Below are 16948 nucleotides of genomic sequence, written 5' to 3'. Positions count from 1 at the left end.
CTGGTCTCCTGCTTAATGATGAAAAATGGCTTAAACTCCAGGCCTGCACACAATTAAAGATCTGCTGAATTTGTAGACAAGCAGTTCAACACCTTCAGTGTACTGTTATGCATGTACAGAAATCTTTCAGCCATCAGCATCTTGAACAGCTTACTGTGAAACTGATATTCTGCTTCTAAGCAGCTCTGAGTCTTATTAGTCTCTGCAGCAAGTCATGTTTAGCAGGAAATTTTTTGTCCTACTGGGGTTAGATTATGGGATTATTATGTTTTCTAAGACAGCCCGTTTTCTGCCAGCAGCTCATGAGTTTTTGTTTCAAGAGCTCTGCTCGCTTAAGATCTGTTTGTGTAATTCAGTGCTCTCGTAGTGGCACTGTGCCAGTTTGTTGGGGTGGTTTGTTTTGGCAACATCAGCAGCTCATGGGTGCAGTTCTGCTCAGGGACTTGTGTGGAGGATTCGATGGTGGTCCAGGTTAGCAGTGGGCTTAGTAGGTGGGTGGAAACTGGAAGGCAGTTATTCCCTCCAGTCCTCTGCTATCACATCGACATCATCATTTTGGTGTTAACTTTGTAGGTTAAAAGCAATTTTTTAGTAATTCGCTTCATAAAATATAAATGCATAAGCCCCTGCCAGCAGAAAAGTATGGACTGGGAATAATTGTGGGGTTTGGAAAAAATATTGCAGGAAACTTGGAAATCATGAAGAGCTTTTCGATTCCATACACCAAGAGACTAGTGTTGAGGGAAAGGGGAATAATCTCTGTGGTCAGAGACACAGCTGTTAAAATTTATGCTTTGGAAGTCAAACCAGCACAATTAGACGTATTCTTCCTCGAGAGGCAGTTGTACCAAAAAAAGCACATATGCTCTGAAACTGAGAGAACTTCCCTTTTTCAAAGGGGACTTGTAAATGAATGTAACTCTGACTTCAGACATAAAATGTTTTGATTTTTCTTATTTTTGTTTTTACTTTTATTTTTCACCTGTGCAGTGGGCTGCCTCATTGTTAGCAGGGAGAAGGCAGCGAACACTGTAAGAAGACTCAGTGTCAGCAACTTTGAATGGTTGTCTGAATACCCTCTATAGGACTGACATGCATACGTATAGAAGGTGATAGTTAAACTCTGTACTGGGCTCTCCTGGAGTCACTGGGGTTGCACAAGCGCAGCTGAAAGGAGAGTTTGCCCCCTTATTTGTAAGTTCCATCCTTATTTTGTATTTCTTGAACTAGATCCCAAAGGAACCACATCCCTTGCTGCTGTATACTCTACCCACTACTGCCTCTTTTTCCTCCATCACTCCACCAGTGCATGGATGTACAGGAAGGTTCCTGGGGGTAATAGTTATTCATCCATGGAACTGTGCCAGCACACATCCTCACCCTGCAATAAATATCATGTGAATCAAAACAGCCAGCCTTTTTCTGGAGATGGGAGAGGTCACCACATGTTCACGGTGGTGTGCATACTTACCACAGAGCAGCTGAAGTTTGGTGACTTTTTGCGTGTGTGTCCAGGCTCAGAGCATGTGCTGTCTGTCATATTGCAGGGCATGAACTACCTGGAGGAACGTCGCCTGGTGCACCGTGACCTCGCTGCCAGGAACGTCCTCGTTAAGACTCCTCAGCACGTGAAAATCACGGACTTTGGGTTGGCAAAGCTGCTGGGTGCCGATGAGAAGGAGTACCACGCTGAGGGAGGCAAGGTAAGGCACGTCAGAGAATGAACCTCTGTGCATTCACTGCTGCCTGTGCTTCCACGCAAGCCTTAAACAAAGCAGGGAAAAAAAGCCAGTGTGTTTTTCAAAGCGCTCAGCTGCCATCTCAGCGTGCTGCCTTTGAAGCCTGTGGAGGTCCTCTGAGATCAGCCAAAGTTGGTGGGACTGCAGTGGGAGCGGAGGTAACAGAGCAGTGAATGCTTTTGAAATTCCCACCCAGAATGTCTGGGAAAAAGTAAGATTAATTTATTAAAAAAAAAAAGGCTGAATTCATCAGTGTAGCCAAGACCAATAACACTGTGCAGTTTATAAAGAGAAAGGGAATGTTGTATATTTATAACAGAAGAAAGACCTGTCAGACTTGGTTCAACAAGCCTTCATTTTGTACTACGTGCTGATGGAGGGAATGTGTCCTGCTGAGAAATTAAAGAGAAGCTGCCTGCAAGTACTGCAGCAACCATAAATAGAAAACATATGAGTGCAGATCATTCTTCATCATGTAGCCTAAGATTGGATTTGTTTCCTGTTATGAGAGAAGATTAAAAAAGTAGTATTTGACTGTTAAAAATATTGTAAAACTGTTTTGTGAGAGGTATTTCTGATATGCCTAATATTCCTCACATTCCCAGGTTCATCATAATGTATGAAAAAATTATAATAAAGGGACTCAAAAGTTGCCTGCTCTGCTACTCATATTGTTGTGTTGGTTGGGCTTTTTTTTCCCTTCTGCAAGCAAACTATTGATTTACACACCACCTGGTGGTAAATATCACTGATAAGTTTTGGGTCAGCCTCTTAACGAATTCCTTCTGAATTTTCCTAGGTTCCAATTAAATGGATGGCCTTGGAGTCAATTTTACACCGGATTTACACTCATCAGAGTGATGTCTGGAGCTATGGTGAGTTTAAAAGCAGTTGCAATTACTGCAGATGAGTTGGAAAATTGCAGGATTTGTCAGTGAGTATACAGTGGCCCTTCTGCATTCTATTGTGAGAAGAATGAGAGATCAAATATATAAACACTGGGCCCAAATCACCTCTTAAACAAAGTAGAATTCCCATGAAACTGCATGTTAGTGAGGTGTAAGATGTTTTGTAGAATATACTGTCGGGTCATGAGTCCTTCCTGAAAGGGGCTGCAGGTAAGAGACTGGTCCATTTGCTGAAGTTCTGCTAATACTTTTCTTCAGCAGCTTCATGTGAAGTATAATGGACCTGACAATAAAGCCACATAACTGGAAGGAGGACTTAAAGCCATTGGCCACACAGTTCAGTGTCAATCAGTGTAACTCTGCTGTGGCCTAAAATGCTTATGCTGTCCTGGTATTGAGAGGACAATGCTAAAAGGGAAGCAGAGTGATAACCTCCTTAGAGAATTTATTTTGGTTTTGGTGTAATTCCTAAGCCAGCTTGAAAGAAAGGAGCGGAAAGGAAGTTTTTCAAAGCAAATTATTGCAAAATTTTCCCCCCATGAGCTCTGATGTTCCTGGAAAATACTTAATACAGATGGTCAGATCCTGTGTCTTTTTCAAAAAAGTACAGCCTCTGGTCCTCTTAATCCTTTTATGTATCTTGGCATTCAAAATCTTGTTTTGTATCCTAAGCTACTAGACAATCACAACAGCTACATCACAAGAGTCCATGGTATGTCAGCAAATGACGCTGAGGCAGCTGGTTTACACGTCTTTCAAAAACTGCTTTTGCTCGTCTCCAAAGAGATTGTTTTCAAACAAAAAGATGTACTTCCATTTTTAAAATGACTTGCTGAGTTGGAATCAGTAACCTGCATATTTCCTTTCTGTGGGGCTGGGAAGTTTGTGGAATGTTCAATGCTAAGATATTAGCTGAGATTTAAAAAAAAAAAGGGGGGGGGAAAGTAAAACATTAAAAGAAAGAAGGATGATTTCAACCTGTTATATTAGTCTGTCTTCAAAATCATTACAGAAAATGCTTTCTCTGGCAACACAGTGCCTTGAAGAGAGTCCTCTCTGCACCCAGGCCAAGCAGCCCAGCTCCTGGGAACGCCTCTCTCATGGTCTTCTCTTCCCCCTCTACAGGTGTGACAGTTTGGGAGCTGATGACATTTGGGTCCAAGCCGTATGATGGGATCCCTGCCAGCGAGATCTCCTCTGTGCTGGAGAAGGGCGAGCGTTTGCCCCAGCCCCCGATCTGCACCATCGACGTGTACATGATCATGGTCAAATGTGAGTTCACCTTTCGGGTTGGGGCTGCTCGTCTGAGTTGAATAAGTAACACAGTTGCCTCTGTTCGGTTGCACTTGTATATGCTGCATTCTTGGTAATGGCATAGAAAGAGGATTATGTGGAAAGATTGGTGACACCAGTGTTCCTGCACCTTGAGCTTTGCTGAGGAGTGTGGGATATGGTTTCATGAGTCACTAATTCCACCAGCTAATGGTTTTTTTCACCATTCACACCACTGACTGATAATTATTTTAAACAACTATGGTCAGACAGTATAAATTAGCGTAACACCAACTACTTCACCTGATACTCTGGATTTGTATGTCTAGGAAATAAAATGAACACTGCCTTCTCCTCCAGGCTCACCCTTAGCTCAGTAATACACCTGCTCCTGCAACCACACATGTGGATTATGTCCCTTTACTAAAAGAATGCAAAGAGCACAGACAGCAGGTACACAAGGACGCAGAGTTCTTCCAGTTTCTTCCTTGTTTTTGGCTGGCCCCTTTTTTGGCACGCAGCTGTTGAAGCAAAGTAGCTCAAGAGCAGAGGCTCTCTGAAACACTTTTTGGCCTCTTAAGGGCACTTCAAAGGGCTTCTGGACTTCTAATTCTCTTTCCATCTATATCAGCTGCTAAAATGTAAGCCTATTACCTGGCTTTCCACGCATCACTAGGCTATGACTGCTACATCCCTGCCCGCTGCTGTGAGGATGCTGATAAGCAGCCCACTAGGTGGCATTTAAGATCTTCTTACTGGAGCAACATATACCTGTTCCTTAAATTGGAGCCATGCTACAGTCAACATATTGCTGTGTTGGGGCAGGCACCATCCCATGCTCACCAGGGCAAGCAAGAGCTAGATCCAGATCTGTGCAACTAGTTCAGGAGGGGCCCAAGCTCCAAAACTGTGTCCTAGAAACTCCTCCTCAGAGATGCTGAGCCTTGGTGACACCTCATCCCACTGCCTTTCCTTCAGGCTAGTTCCACATGTAGAAAGGAGGAATTCTTCCAGACACCTGACTGGGTCCTGTTGCTTTTAAAACACAGAATGTCCTCATCCCCTTTCATCCCATTGCAATGAATTTAAATGCAAGAGTGTGAACATCTGGGGCTTGAGCCTTCCTTCTGGCACAGGGCTCACCTGCACATCTCTCACTGCTCTGATCACCCCATTTTGCAGGCCCTCTTGAACCTGTGCCATTTTGTCTAAAGGAATTCAGGATTTCCAGTCACCTCTTTTATAAGCTGAAAATATAAACTGAAATGTCCAAAGTTAATGCACAATAATTGCTATTTTTTAAATTTAAGAAATAGCATTTAAATATAGGCAACTCAGAGCTAAAGTCAAAACCAGTAAAAGCTGCTCCTGCAAGAACAGCAAACTTCTAAATGTTCCATTCTGTCTAAAAGCAAGAGACATTTCTTCTTGAATTAGCAGGTAATTCTAGCACGGTAAAACGTCACTGGAAATTAGGAGATTTTGTCTAATGCAGATTTCAGATGACACTTCATTTCTCCATTACTATGGATAGGCTGTTTCTTCTGAGTTCCTTTAGACACACTAAGCTTGACCTTTATTATTTTTAATTTTAAACAGAAGAGTCTCTAGATCAGCTTATCAACTAGCTGATAGCAAAAAGTGTGGGTTTCCTAACTAATATCACATGTAAAGCCACCAGTACCTATATTAGAAATCTCTCCTAACATTGATCCGCACTAAGCTGTAGGACTTGTTTTTGTTAAAGTCTGTTTACTAATTAAATACAGCTTAGATATAGTTTCAAATCTTTCACAATGTCCCAAGTGAGGATGTTTTGAGTTTTAGAAGACATCTGGTACAGAGGGAGGCTTCTGCTGTAGGCTTCCCAGGACTCCATGGAGCAGTGACTGTCAGATGGTCACATCATGGTACCCCTGCAGGGCACCCACCGATAGCGATTTGCTTCCTTTCCTTCAAGGTCTTTTTTAAAGCAGACTAATTTGGGTTATCCCTCAGGTGGGACCTGCCTGCCCACATGGAGACAGGCCAGCAAGGGAGCAGACAGGCTCAGCCTGGAGCTTTTCCAACACAGGGTTTTATTACTTCCTTTCTTCTTCCCAAAACTGCCAAGGTCTGCGTTTTAAATGCTGAAATTCACACCAGTGGCCGGTGGTTGTACTTTTTATGGTGATCCCTTAGGCGTAGCTTCTTGCTTTGTTCCACGCATGGTACTGCTCTTTTTGCTGTTCCATTTCATTTTGAACTCTGTGTTTGATCACCAGACCAAATTTATTTGTGTGTTGCTCTCTCTCCAGGCTGGATGATCGATGCAGACAGCCGTCCCAAGTTCCGTGAGCTGATAGCAGAGTTCTCAAAAATGGCTCGTGACCCTCCACGCTATCTCGTTATACAGGTACTGCACTCAGTGGTGGGCATTTAATATGAGGCCCAAACATATAATGTTGATCATTTAAGGCCAGATTTATTGTTGCTTTCCATGTCTTAACATAGAACCACAAAAGAAATGTCAAATCCATTCACTATTTTCTTAGTACTGATCCCAGTCTAGGACCAGCAACTGTCCATACTAAAGGCATGAGAGGAAAACAAGAGTTTGATCCTCTTCAAGATGCAGCTGTTTTACAGCAGCACGAACAGAGATTTTAGACCCAAGTTCCCCTAAACTCAGTAAATTTGGTTAAACACACACATCAAGATTTTGCATCGTGGGCCTCATGCTAAATTACTTTGTCTCACAGAGAGGGGGAGAATGGGTGCTTGAAAAGAGTCTGCAAGCCCTCTCATGATGATCTTTTTCCCAGGGAGATGACAGGATGCACCTGCCCAGCCCTACGGACTCCAAGTTTTACCGCACCCTGATGGAGGAGGAGGACATGGAAGACATCGTGGACGCGGATGAGTATCTCGTGCCACACCAGGGCTTCTTCAACAGCCCTTCAACATCCCGCACTCCTCTCTTGAGTTCACTGGTATGAAACTTCCCCACTGTGGAAACATGTCAAGTGATTTTAAGGGTGAACTGCTTCTCATGATGTCTGTGTTTTCTTTCTTTGTCTTTTAAGAGTGCTACTAGCAACAACTCCACTACAACGTGCATTGACAGGAACGGGGTAAGTGGAATGACCTTTAAAAAAAGGAGTGACCCCTCCTATGTGGATCAAGATAGACCAAACAGTCCCTTTAATAATTTTTTCTCTACCTTCATCCTAGCAGGGGCACCCTGTGCGGGAAGACAGCTTTGTCCAGAGGTACAGCTCAGACCCAACTGGCGCTTTCTTGGAGGACAGCATAGATGACAGCTTCCTGCCAGCCCCAGGTGAATACCTCTCCTGTCTTGGTTGCAAATATACCCATTGTCCTTCTTTTTCTGTAGAAAAGAAGCAATGCAAATGCTTACTATCTGTTTTTGTTCTGTAAACAAGAGTGGAAATGAGTGCACATATCCTTTTGATAGACTGGCTGCTTCTGCCCATTTCTCAGTTCCGTGTGTGCCACCCAGCTGGGGAGTTTGCATGATTAAAGCTTTCTGCTTGAGAAAATATCCTCTGAAAAATGGGTTTCATCCCCTAAATCATTTTAGCAATATAAAGAGCTTTATGGCCATTTCATTGCATTCAGAAGTTGATCCACAGAAGGCAGTTCATGGTTTCACATGGACTTAGAGTGTAGGTGGCCAGAGAGTGAGCCAGCAAGCACTGAGGCAGATGGGGCTGGATTACACAGTCATGATGCTTTGTGTCCTTAAAAAAATCCCAACCAACCATTCCAAGAATATGCCATAGCTAGAAGGGGTGAAAGGTCCTGTGAAAAATGGCACTGAAGTGAAATGTGGAGCCTCTGTTACTGCCAGTCCTGTATTTTCTAGTCATTTTTATCATCTCTCAACATTTTTTTCTAGAGAAACAGTTCTGGCAGCTCAGCTCCCAGACTTCCATTTCAGAATACTATCTGGGACATAGCCACCCACACGTCACTAAAATCAGCAGCAGCTATCTCACTGTCTTGTGGTCCAAACCATCTTCCTGCTAGTTTGCAAACAAAATTCCTGAAGGTGAACCTCAGGGCAGCGCCTTTGGTGCATTTGGTGCCACAGAATGGCAGTCCCTGCCTTTGGCTCTTTTCCACTCTGGAAAGTTCTGTGATGGGCTGTGAGTGAACAGCAAGTGGCAGCTGGGTTGAAACTACACAGCAAGTGACACAAACAACTGCATTAGTTTTCTGTCTTCATTCCTTCTCATTTTTACTTTCTTTTTATTCTAGAGTATGTAAACCAGTTGGTGCCCAAGAAATCATCTGCCTCAGCGGTCCAGAATCCAATCTACAACAACTTCTCTCTCACAGCAAACTCAAAGGTCCCCACGGACTCCAGCTACCAGAATTCACACAGCATAGCTGTGGACAACCCCGAGTATCTCAACACCAACCAGTCTCCACTGGTGAAGACAGTCTTTGAGAGTTCTCCTTACTGGATCCAGGCGGGCAACCACCAAATCAATCTGGACAATCCTGACTACCAGCAGGACTTCTTACCAAAGGAAACCAAACCTAATGGTCTCTTGAAAGTTCCTGCAGCAGAAAACCCAGAGTACCTGAGGGTAGCAGCACCAAAAAGTGACTACATTGAAGCCTCAGCATGACCATGGAGAATTTCTTCTTGCAGCAAGGCAAGCCAGACTCTAAAGTGAACTACATGGCTGCTGCAAGAATGGACTCTGGCTCAGAGCAAATGGCAACTGCAATGCATCAGTAAGCACACCTCTCCTTTTCAGCATGGGGGCTGAAACTGCGAATCCTCTCCCATGGTAGTTTGGGTCTTTTCTTGCCCATTTCCATGTTTTAACTGAGGCCCGTGGCCTGCACGCGGATGTGTATTGGGATGGGCAGGATCTTCCTGGACTGAAGAAATATGGATGCATTCCTTTCATTTTCAAATGGTAGCATGGTTAAAAGCCACTCTGGGATGAACTTGAGAGCTGTACACATTGTACAGTCAAATTCCTTTCTGCAGTCTGTATTTTTATAAAAGTTTCTAACAGAATTTTTGGATCTTTTGCAAGATCCGATGATTGTACTGCTGGTTCTGCTCTGTGGTGCTCAGATCACCAGCACAAAAAAAAATTACCCATATTTTCCAAAACTCTTGAAATAGGAACTGTTATTCCAAACCACCGGATTTTTACAAATTGGCTCCATATACTGCCTTTTGGCCCAAAGGTGTGAGAGGGGCATCTGAGGGAGTTATGGGCAATTCTGCCCATGCATTGGATTGCTCCAGGGGAAAATAGCACAAGGAGCAAAATGGCACAACACATCTACTGACCACTACTGCTAAAAACTGACAGAAGGAACTCACCTCAAAGTCATCTGTACATGATTCTGAAGTGCTGACTAGTCTGTTTTCTGATGGTCAAACCCAAGACTTTTTTTTTCTGATCCTTTATGCAGCTGTCACGTTGTCAAAGTGTCTTTCTTCTTCAACAAAACCGTTAAAGATGTTGCCATAACTGAAAAATGAAGTGTCAAATAATGTTTAACAGACTTTAATTAAATGTCAGGGAAATGCAAATGGTGGCAAATTGGAACATTCACAAGACAGACTGGAAGAACTGAACTAAATTAAACTTGACTAGGGCAAGAAACACAGGTAGCTCTAGCCAAGCAGTTTTATTTTGTTTCTTAAAGGGGCTCGAAGCAGAAATTATTTTCCCTTATACATTTGACAAAGAAAAGGGGTATAAAAGTGTTACAGTTCAAGGCAGAATATTGCCAGTTGCTGTTCCACACTGGGGCAGAGGCTGGGGCTGGTTACATATCCTGGCAATGCAGGAGGAGCAGTGAGAACAAATTAAGGAAAGAAAGAATCATCTGAAGGGATGGAAAATACTGTCTCCCTCTTCTGAACCACAGGGCTGCCTGTGTTTAAAATACACAGCATCATCTTCTGGTTATCAGTGTGGTATAGGCAGGTGAGGCAAGGCTAAGATTTTAGCTTCATGGTCTAAATCAATCACAGCAGCAAAAGCAGCTGCTCTTTCAAGCGACCCATAAAATTATTCCATCATTAACATTTCTTATGAGTGTAGGAGGGGTAGAGTGCCTAAAGTGTGAATTTAGTCAGTCATTTAGATGCATCCCACCAGCAACTTGGCAGGGCTATTTTAATCAAACCACTAGATCAGAAAGCAAATGCTCATTTGGGGACAAAGACCCTTAACTTAGTTGAATGTTGGCAATATGCTTGAGGGCAGCATAAGCAGCTGACTTGTGGAGGATCTGTAGTCTATATGAAGTAGCAAGAAGCAGTCAAATTTATGCCACTGCTGTGTTTTGAATATATCACTACATGTTTCAGTGTAAGTATTGCATCTGAAGTCCAAGATCAAGCAGCAAATCCTTAGAACACTTTTTACAGATTTGTTGAGGAAAGGAGAGGAACAGTCATGTGGAATGGCCCCTTTTGTAAATAACATGGTGTAAAATTCATTAACAGCTTGTTTGTGTGCAGTAGCTCATGAGTCACGCTGCAGTCTAGGGTAAAGCAGCATGGTGATCTCTGCTGTGTGGGGACCAGGGACAGCACCCAGGGAATGGCCTGGAGCTGTGTCAGGGCAGGGACAGCACCTAGGGAATGGCCTGGAGCTGTGTCAGGGCAGGGTTAGGTTGGATCTCAGGAAAAGGCTCTTCCCCCAGAGTGTGGTGGGCACTGAGCAGGCTCCCCAGGACAGTGGGCACAGCCCCAAGGCTGCCAGAGCTCCAGGAGTGTTTGGATGATGCTCTGGGGCACAGGGAGTGACTCTGGGGTATGGGCCTGTGCAGAGACAGGAGCTGGACTCAATGAGCCTTGTGGGTCTCTTCCAACTCAGTGTATTCCGTGATTCTTTGATACTGGGTTAGAATCCAAAGATTGTCCTGTTTGGGAGATGTGTCTCACTGTGACCAAGCCCCAGGCACAGCCGTTTGGAGGTTGCAATGTTTGACTTTGATTATTAGTGGCTTGTATTCAAAATACAAAATTCAGTTCCCACGTCCAGTTAGCAGCAGATTTCTCCTTGCATTCCTGAGAGCACATTTGCTTTGTTGCTCTCACAAGCCTGCAACGTGTATGTACAGGCATTGCTGCTTTTCTCCACCCACTGCCTTGGGAGAAATGTATATAAAACTAAAAATAGATCTTAACAGAATTCACAGATAATTTTTCAATTTTCTGAATCTGTTATGTCTCCAAGCAGAACACTAGAAAATCATACAGTGCATGTTCTCCCACAGGATCTTTTGAACACTATTGCACAAAGGAATTTATTGATGTTTTGGTTTAATCTGTTAGCTAAAACAAGAAAGCCACTGAGCAGTAGCAATTTGTATCATCAGCATTATGTAGCATGAAAATTATTTAATAGGGGTTAATACACTTGACCTTTTAAAACAATTTAGGAGGGATTCAGTAGCAATTCATTGCTAGAAACAAGGAGATTCATCTTAAAATTAAGCAGTGTAAGTTTAAATGAGCACCACATTTTGAATGTGATTTTTTTTGGTTGAAAAAAGTAGGGAAGAGGATGTAGGGCCATAAAATCTCAACATGAATGTAAATTCCAGTTTGATGGGGTCAGCTATGTTGTGCAGTATTTCTGGTTAGATAGGCATCCTGTAAGCCATGATTTGTAAATTGGCAGGTCAGTAACGATTCAAAAGCCAGCAAAAAATAAAATCTGGATAAAAAAGCAGTGGCACTGGGGGTGGATGGGACTGTGCAAGCTGCATGGCTGTCACTGGAGGCACAGGTGCTATGCAGGGTGATGTTCACAGAGTTACAGACAATACAGCAATAGACCCAATGATTTCCAGCAGGATAAAAACAAAACAAAACCCAAACCAATAAGCAGCTGAAATGTCCTGCTTTTACTCTGCAGGTCATTGCACATTTAACAGCAAGGAGGCCCCTGTGGATCATAGGTGCTTGTACAGGCAAACATGGTTAAGCAGCATAAATCAACATCCAAAAATAACTTGAAAGTTCAGCTGGAGGTGTGGGTAGAAAAGGCTGATTTTACAAACACAACCAAGTAGGGAAATGTAGCATGCCACAGCCACTTTGAAAAGCTAACAGTCTTACTAATCAAAATTAAAATTGCCCTTTCTACTTGTTTCTCATGGAAGGCAAAATAAAATACAAGTTAGTCCTTAGCATCCATCATAAAACAGTAGTTAACACAGAACTTTTGCAATAATAATTTAGTACTTTTAATAACTGCTCAGTATATGCAAATACAAGTTAAGTGAAGAGTCTTCATGTTGCTTTGATGTGATTGTGTACAGTGTCAGTGCACTTCATTTTGAGCCTTGGGTTGTTTTCTTCTGCTGCAAAGGGAGTTGGCTTGGGAAATCTCCTTCGTGTTGCAATTTATCTTGTGGAGTAAATTCCTTAAAAGCCAGGGGCCTGCTTTTGTTTCCAGCTGATTGGCAACATTACAGTGAGGTTTCTAGAGAGAGCAGCTGGAATAAGATGGTGGTGTCTGGAATGCCTTGGGATGATGCCCCGTCCCACCAACCGCACCATCAGATGGCCACATGGAGCCCTGGTGGTAGGACATAGAATCATAGAATCAGTTGGGTTGGAAGAGATCTCTCCGATCATCAAGTCCAACCCTTAATCCAGCCCCACTGTGATCACCAGATCATGGCACTCAGTGCCACGTCCAGTCTCACCTTAAAAATCTCCAGGGTCAGAGAATCCACCACCTCCCTGGGCAGCCCATTCCAAAGCCTGAGCACTGTCTCTGTAAAGAACTTCTTCCTGATATCCAACCTAAACCTCCCCTGAGAGAGCTTAAACTCGTGCCCTCTTGTCCTACTGTTGGTTGCCAGAGAGAAGAGACCAACCCCCAGCTGGCTGCAACATCCTTTCAGGTAGTTGTAGAGAGTGATAAAGTGTCCCCTGAGCCTCCTCTTCTCCAGGCTAAACACCCCCAGCTCCCTCAGCCTCCCCCTGTAGGACTTGTGCTCACATGCAGTCACCTGGTTTATTGGAAAGGTAGAGTAGTGTCATGGAAGGGCTGCGTCTGGCCAATCCACACCCAAAACAGCTGCTGAATTTGCCTAGGGCCACTGAGGCCACTGACTGTTTCTGCAGGCACAGGTGGCTCCTGTCCCTGCTCCTAGCATGACTTGAAGCCCCCTTGCAGAGATTGTTTGCACGAAAAGCAGTGCATGTGGCATTCATACTGTGGTTGTCTCTCTTCTCTTCCCTGGGAGATGTAGTTAGGCTTAAAACAGTGTCACAGGACCCCAAACAGGTTGAAGAGGTTCCATCACAAGGGGCCTGAGGTGTCCTTGGTCTGTCTGTGGGTGCTTCAAGATGCCACGGATAAACTTTGCATTTCCAGACAAGCATTCATTTTTCACATTCAGAGTGCAACATCTGTGAGTGTGACCACTGCCTCTCAAATGAACAGTTACTCTGGCTTTTGTTTCCCCCAGTATTTATCTGTGAGAAAACACCTGAATCAGGACCAAATATGAAAAAGTACCCGTGTCCTCCTTCTTGATGGAAACTGTATACTCATGAAATGTCAAACTCTGTGTAGAACACTTAGCAAGAATGCTTTGTAATGTTTTGTCACCACTGATTCAAATTTTTATACTGGGATCCCATTTTCTAGCTTTCATTTTGTAAGTATTCCCTCTTTGTTCTGACATACAACTTTAAAGGAGTCTTTTTAAGATAAGGAAAATAATAGAAAAAAAAAGGTTTATACAAAAGTAAAACATGATACCTTCAAGTAGCTTTTCAAATGGGCTGCATTAGGACCAAAGATGTAATGTCTTGTTTTCTTGCTTTAAAGGAATATTGATCACCACTTCCACAGCCTTTCATTACAGAGAAGAGCTGCATATTTCCAGTTTTCACTGGGAGTGGGTCAGACCTCCACTGAGCCAAGAGAGCTTGGCAGGAGGGTGAGGCCTGTCCATGGAAAACCAAATTGAGGATCAGTACCAGGTATCACTTCAGGGCCAAACCTACAACCTCTACTCCATATTGGACTTCATGCAGTATCTAAACAGGGATAAAGTCAAGGAAAAAAGAAGCAAATACATGATGTTTTGGTTCAGTATCAGAAAAAATACAGTGATGTGAAGATGAGACATGGTGAGATAACTGGTTTTTTGTGTGAGGAAGTGTGTAGGCAGGCAGTGAGACTTTAAAAATAACACTTTTGGTTGTGTATTACTTCAGCACTTCCAAGATCCACTTTACTTTCTGCTACACATCCTGCCTTGTGTTTGATGTCAAGTGTTCAGGTAGATCACCTGTGCTACCATGGCTGTGTGGACTGAGAATTATGGGTTGGGGTAACCCCCTTATCTTTATGCAGGGAGAGAAAAGTGTGGTTATAGCAGGCAGTACCACAGTTAGTGGCACCCTCAACAGCATCCAAAAATGGGTTTCCCGGGGAAAAAATTGATAACTGGAGACCTACGTGGCAAAAGTCATCAGGCCTTTGGCCAAGATTCAGGGCTGGTGCTGCACCACCTTTGCTGACATGCTCTTACATGGCACAGATGGGGTTGTCTGGAGGCGTAACAGCACAGGTCCCGTGGTCTCTCTGCAGCTCTCACTTTGAAGTAATGGATTTTTATGATTAGTAAAGTGGAAATTGGAAGTGGAAAATGCCACTAACAATTGGACTGGTAGAAGGTGGTGTTCCTACATAGCCAATACGGTACATCGCTGGAATTTATCCAGACTCTTCTTACCTCTCACCAGATAGCTGGAGACTGTGCATTTGGAACCACCATCAATGTCACCCTCATATTTTATGAAAGAGAATAATCAAAGTTGCCTACAATGGTGGGCAGCTTGGCTCACATACCTAGGTTGCTTTTTTCATCCTACATTCCCAATATTTTTTCCCTTGAAAGCAATGAGATGTTCAGATTGATCACACTGAGAGTATAAAACAAGGCTAATGTTGAGTGATTGTTGCAAATCCCTCACAATAATCAGAGATCCTATGGATCCATTGCCTGTTTTAGGCTGCTTTGTATTGATGCAACCAATTGAATATAAGGTATGATGCCTTGGTTTTGATAAACTGTCAAGCAATATGTTCACAGATACAGACGGTACCCTCGCAGCATTGTAAAGTTACTCAACTCTGAAAGCACTATTTGTACAATAAGAAACTCTTGGCTTTTATATGGTTTAATGGTTTATACTGTTGATCAAAGATTGTTTGTATATGAGCGATACAAAATGAGGTGTATATTATTCTTTTTAATTGTTTTTAATTCTTGGAAGACTTTTATTGTAATATACTGTTGTATTTGAGGGGAACAAAAAGCAGTGGCTAGCTTGTAGCTTGTAGCCAGAGAAGAACTCACATTAAGGGTTCTTTATTGATGGACTTAGATTTATTTTTTTTTCTGGTAAAATTTGTCACCTTGGGGATTTATCCAGAGCTTAGTGAAGCTAGTAACAGCACCCTTTCCTCTCTCCAAGACTCTTTGGCTCTCTTTGTGCACAGTGCTGGAGTTTGATAATGTGAGCAATAATACAGGTAACACTCGTGACCACTGGAAGTGCAATATGAAAGCCCAGGTGCTGCTTATTAGGGTCCTAAAAGTGCTGCTCTTTTAAATTACATGGCAGGTTCTCATTTCACTTTCATGACAAGAGCAGAAGCAGAGTGAAAGCAATCCCTCAAAAGCCTCATCCATGTGGTGTATGAAGCCACAGTGCTGGCCATTTCTTCACTGCATAGCCAAGGCAAATAAAGTCACAGCCAGGACCACACTGGTGACTTACATTGTTGTACTGCCCTAGGCAGAAAGAGAAATCTCTTAGCAAAGGCAGTCAAATGAAGCCCCAGTGTCTCCTGAGTATTGGTGTTAAATTACCCAACTGGTCAAACATGTAGCAGAAAAAGATGAAAGGAATTGTGGGGTCCTCAATGGAACAGCAAAGTACAAGGCAGTCAAGAAGAGAGGAGCCAGAACTGTCAGTATGCATTCAGCCTGGATAGGTCCCCGGTATCACAATTAGTGAATGAAATAATTTTTATCTTTATAGATGAACTTTGTACACAGAAAAAAAAAAAAAGCCACTACAGCACCTTTTTCCTTTTCATCTTTCCATCCAGTCCCTTTCAGTACGTAGGCTGCATGTTTTACCAGCTCAACCTACTTTATGCAGAAATGATGTAGTCTTAATCTTCATATTACTGGTTCTCAGAAATGTCTAATGCGTATTAATGCATGATATTTTTATTTTAATAAAAGTAATTAAATAAATCTTTGCTCTTTTGGCACATTATTCCCTCCCTCCCCCCTTTAGTAATCAGCTGGTTTGAGAACATTCTAGATAAGTTAGTATTTCTATGAAGAAGAATAATTAGTATTAATATTAAGAAGGAAACTGAAATATATATTGTACATCTGTGCACCTCTTCTGCGAAGATCAGAAAAAAACTTGTAGATTTAAAAGTCATTATCACACAGGAAACTACTGTTTTCTGTTCTTACAGAGGCAGAGCAATGCCTCTGTACTTAGGCCAGAGAGATGGGGACACTGATGTGCTAAATCCCATTGTGGAAGCAGCAAAAGAGGGGCTTAAAACCAAGAATGGTGTAAGCATAGAAAAGTGCAGATATTTGGGAAGGATGAGCATTCCACTGACTTCAGTACTGTGAACTTCAAATAAACAAAACTGACAGAGGGTGCAAGAGCAGAAGACAAGCAAAGAAGCACAGCTGCAGTTTAACTGTAGTATCTGCCTGCACAGGATATGGCAGATTAAGATAAGATGAAGAAATTTGCTATTTTAAGATATAAGTCTCTTCCACATGCTCCAGCAGCAGCAGCACTAAGCAAGCCCCTTTGGCATTCCTGACTGTGACCCTGGAAAACAACAGTCATCCTCTGAGAAACTAATCTGAATGCCCAATAATTACATCAAGTCAGGTAAGAAAGTTATAAGGCAGACAATAAAAGACCCAGCATGCTCTGAAGAGGCTCACAGTCACAGC

General features: G+C 42.9%; 1 protein-coding gene across 2 annotated transcripts in view; it reads left to right on the top strand.

The window, feature by feature from the left end:
• Positions 1–16200, top strand: part of EGFR (epidermal growth factor receptor) — a 160213-nt gene extending 144013 nt beyond the window's left edge. Inside the window, exons 21-28 of one of the 2 annotated variants that reach the window (XM_071559612.1) lie at positions 1548–1703; positions 2539–2614; positions 3773–3919; positions 6217–6314; positions 6724–6891; positions 6985–7032; positions 7136–7238; positions 8183–16200. In XM_071559612.1, coding sequence (XP_071415713.1) covers positions 1548–1703; positions 2539–2614; positions 3773–3919; positions 6217–6314; positions 6724–6891; positions 6985–7032; positions 7136–7238; positions 8183–8559 — 1173 coding nt within the window. In that variant the 3' untranslated portion in view covers positions 8560–16200. Of the gene's footprint in view, positions 1–1547; positions 1704–2538; positions 2615–3772; positions 3920–6216; positions 6315–6723; positions 6892–6984; positions 7033–7132; positions 7239–8182 lie in introns of both variants that reach the window. The other variant, XM_071559611.1, reaches the window with a different exon arrangement.
• The last annotated feature ends 748 nt before the right edge of the window (positions 16201–16948 follow it).

This window comes from Pithys albifrons, chromosome 7 (genome assembly GCF_047495875.1).
Source record: "Pithys albifrons albifrons isolate INPA30051 chromosome 7, PitAlb_v1, whole genome shotgun sequence".
Lineage (NCBI taxonomy): Eukaryota > Metazoa > Chordata > Aves > Passeriformes > Thamnophilidae > Pithys > Pithys albifrons.
Note: the sequence above shows the minus strand (reverse complement) of the source record. Positions and strands in the feature narration are given on the sequence as shown.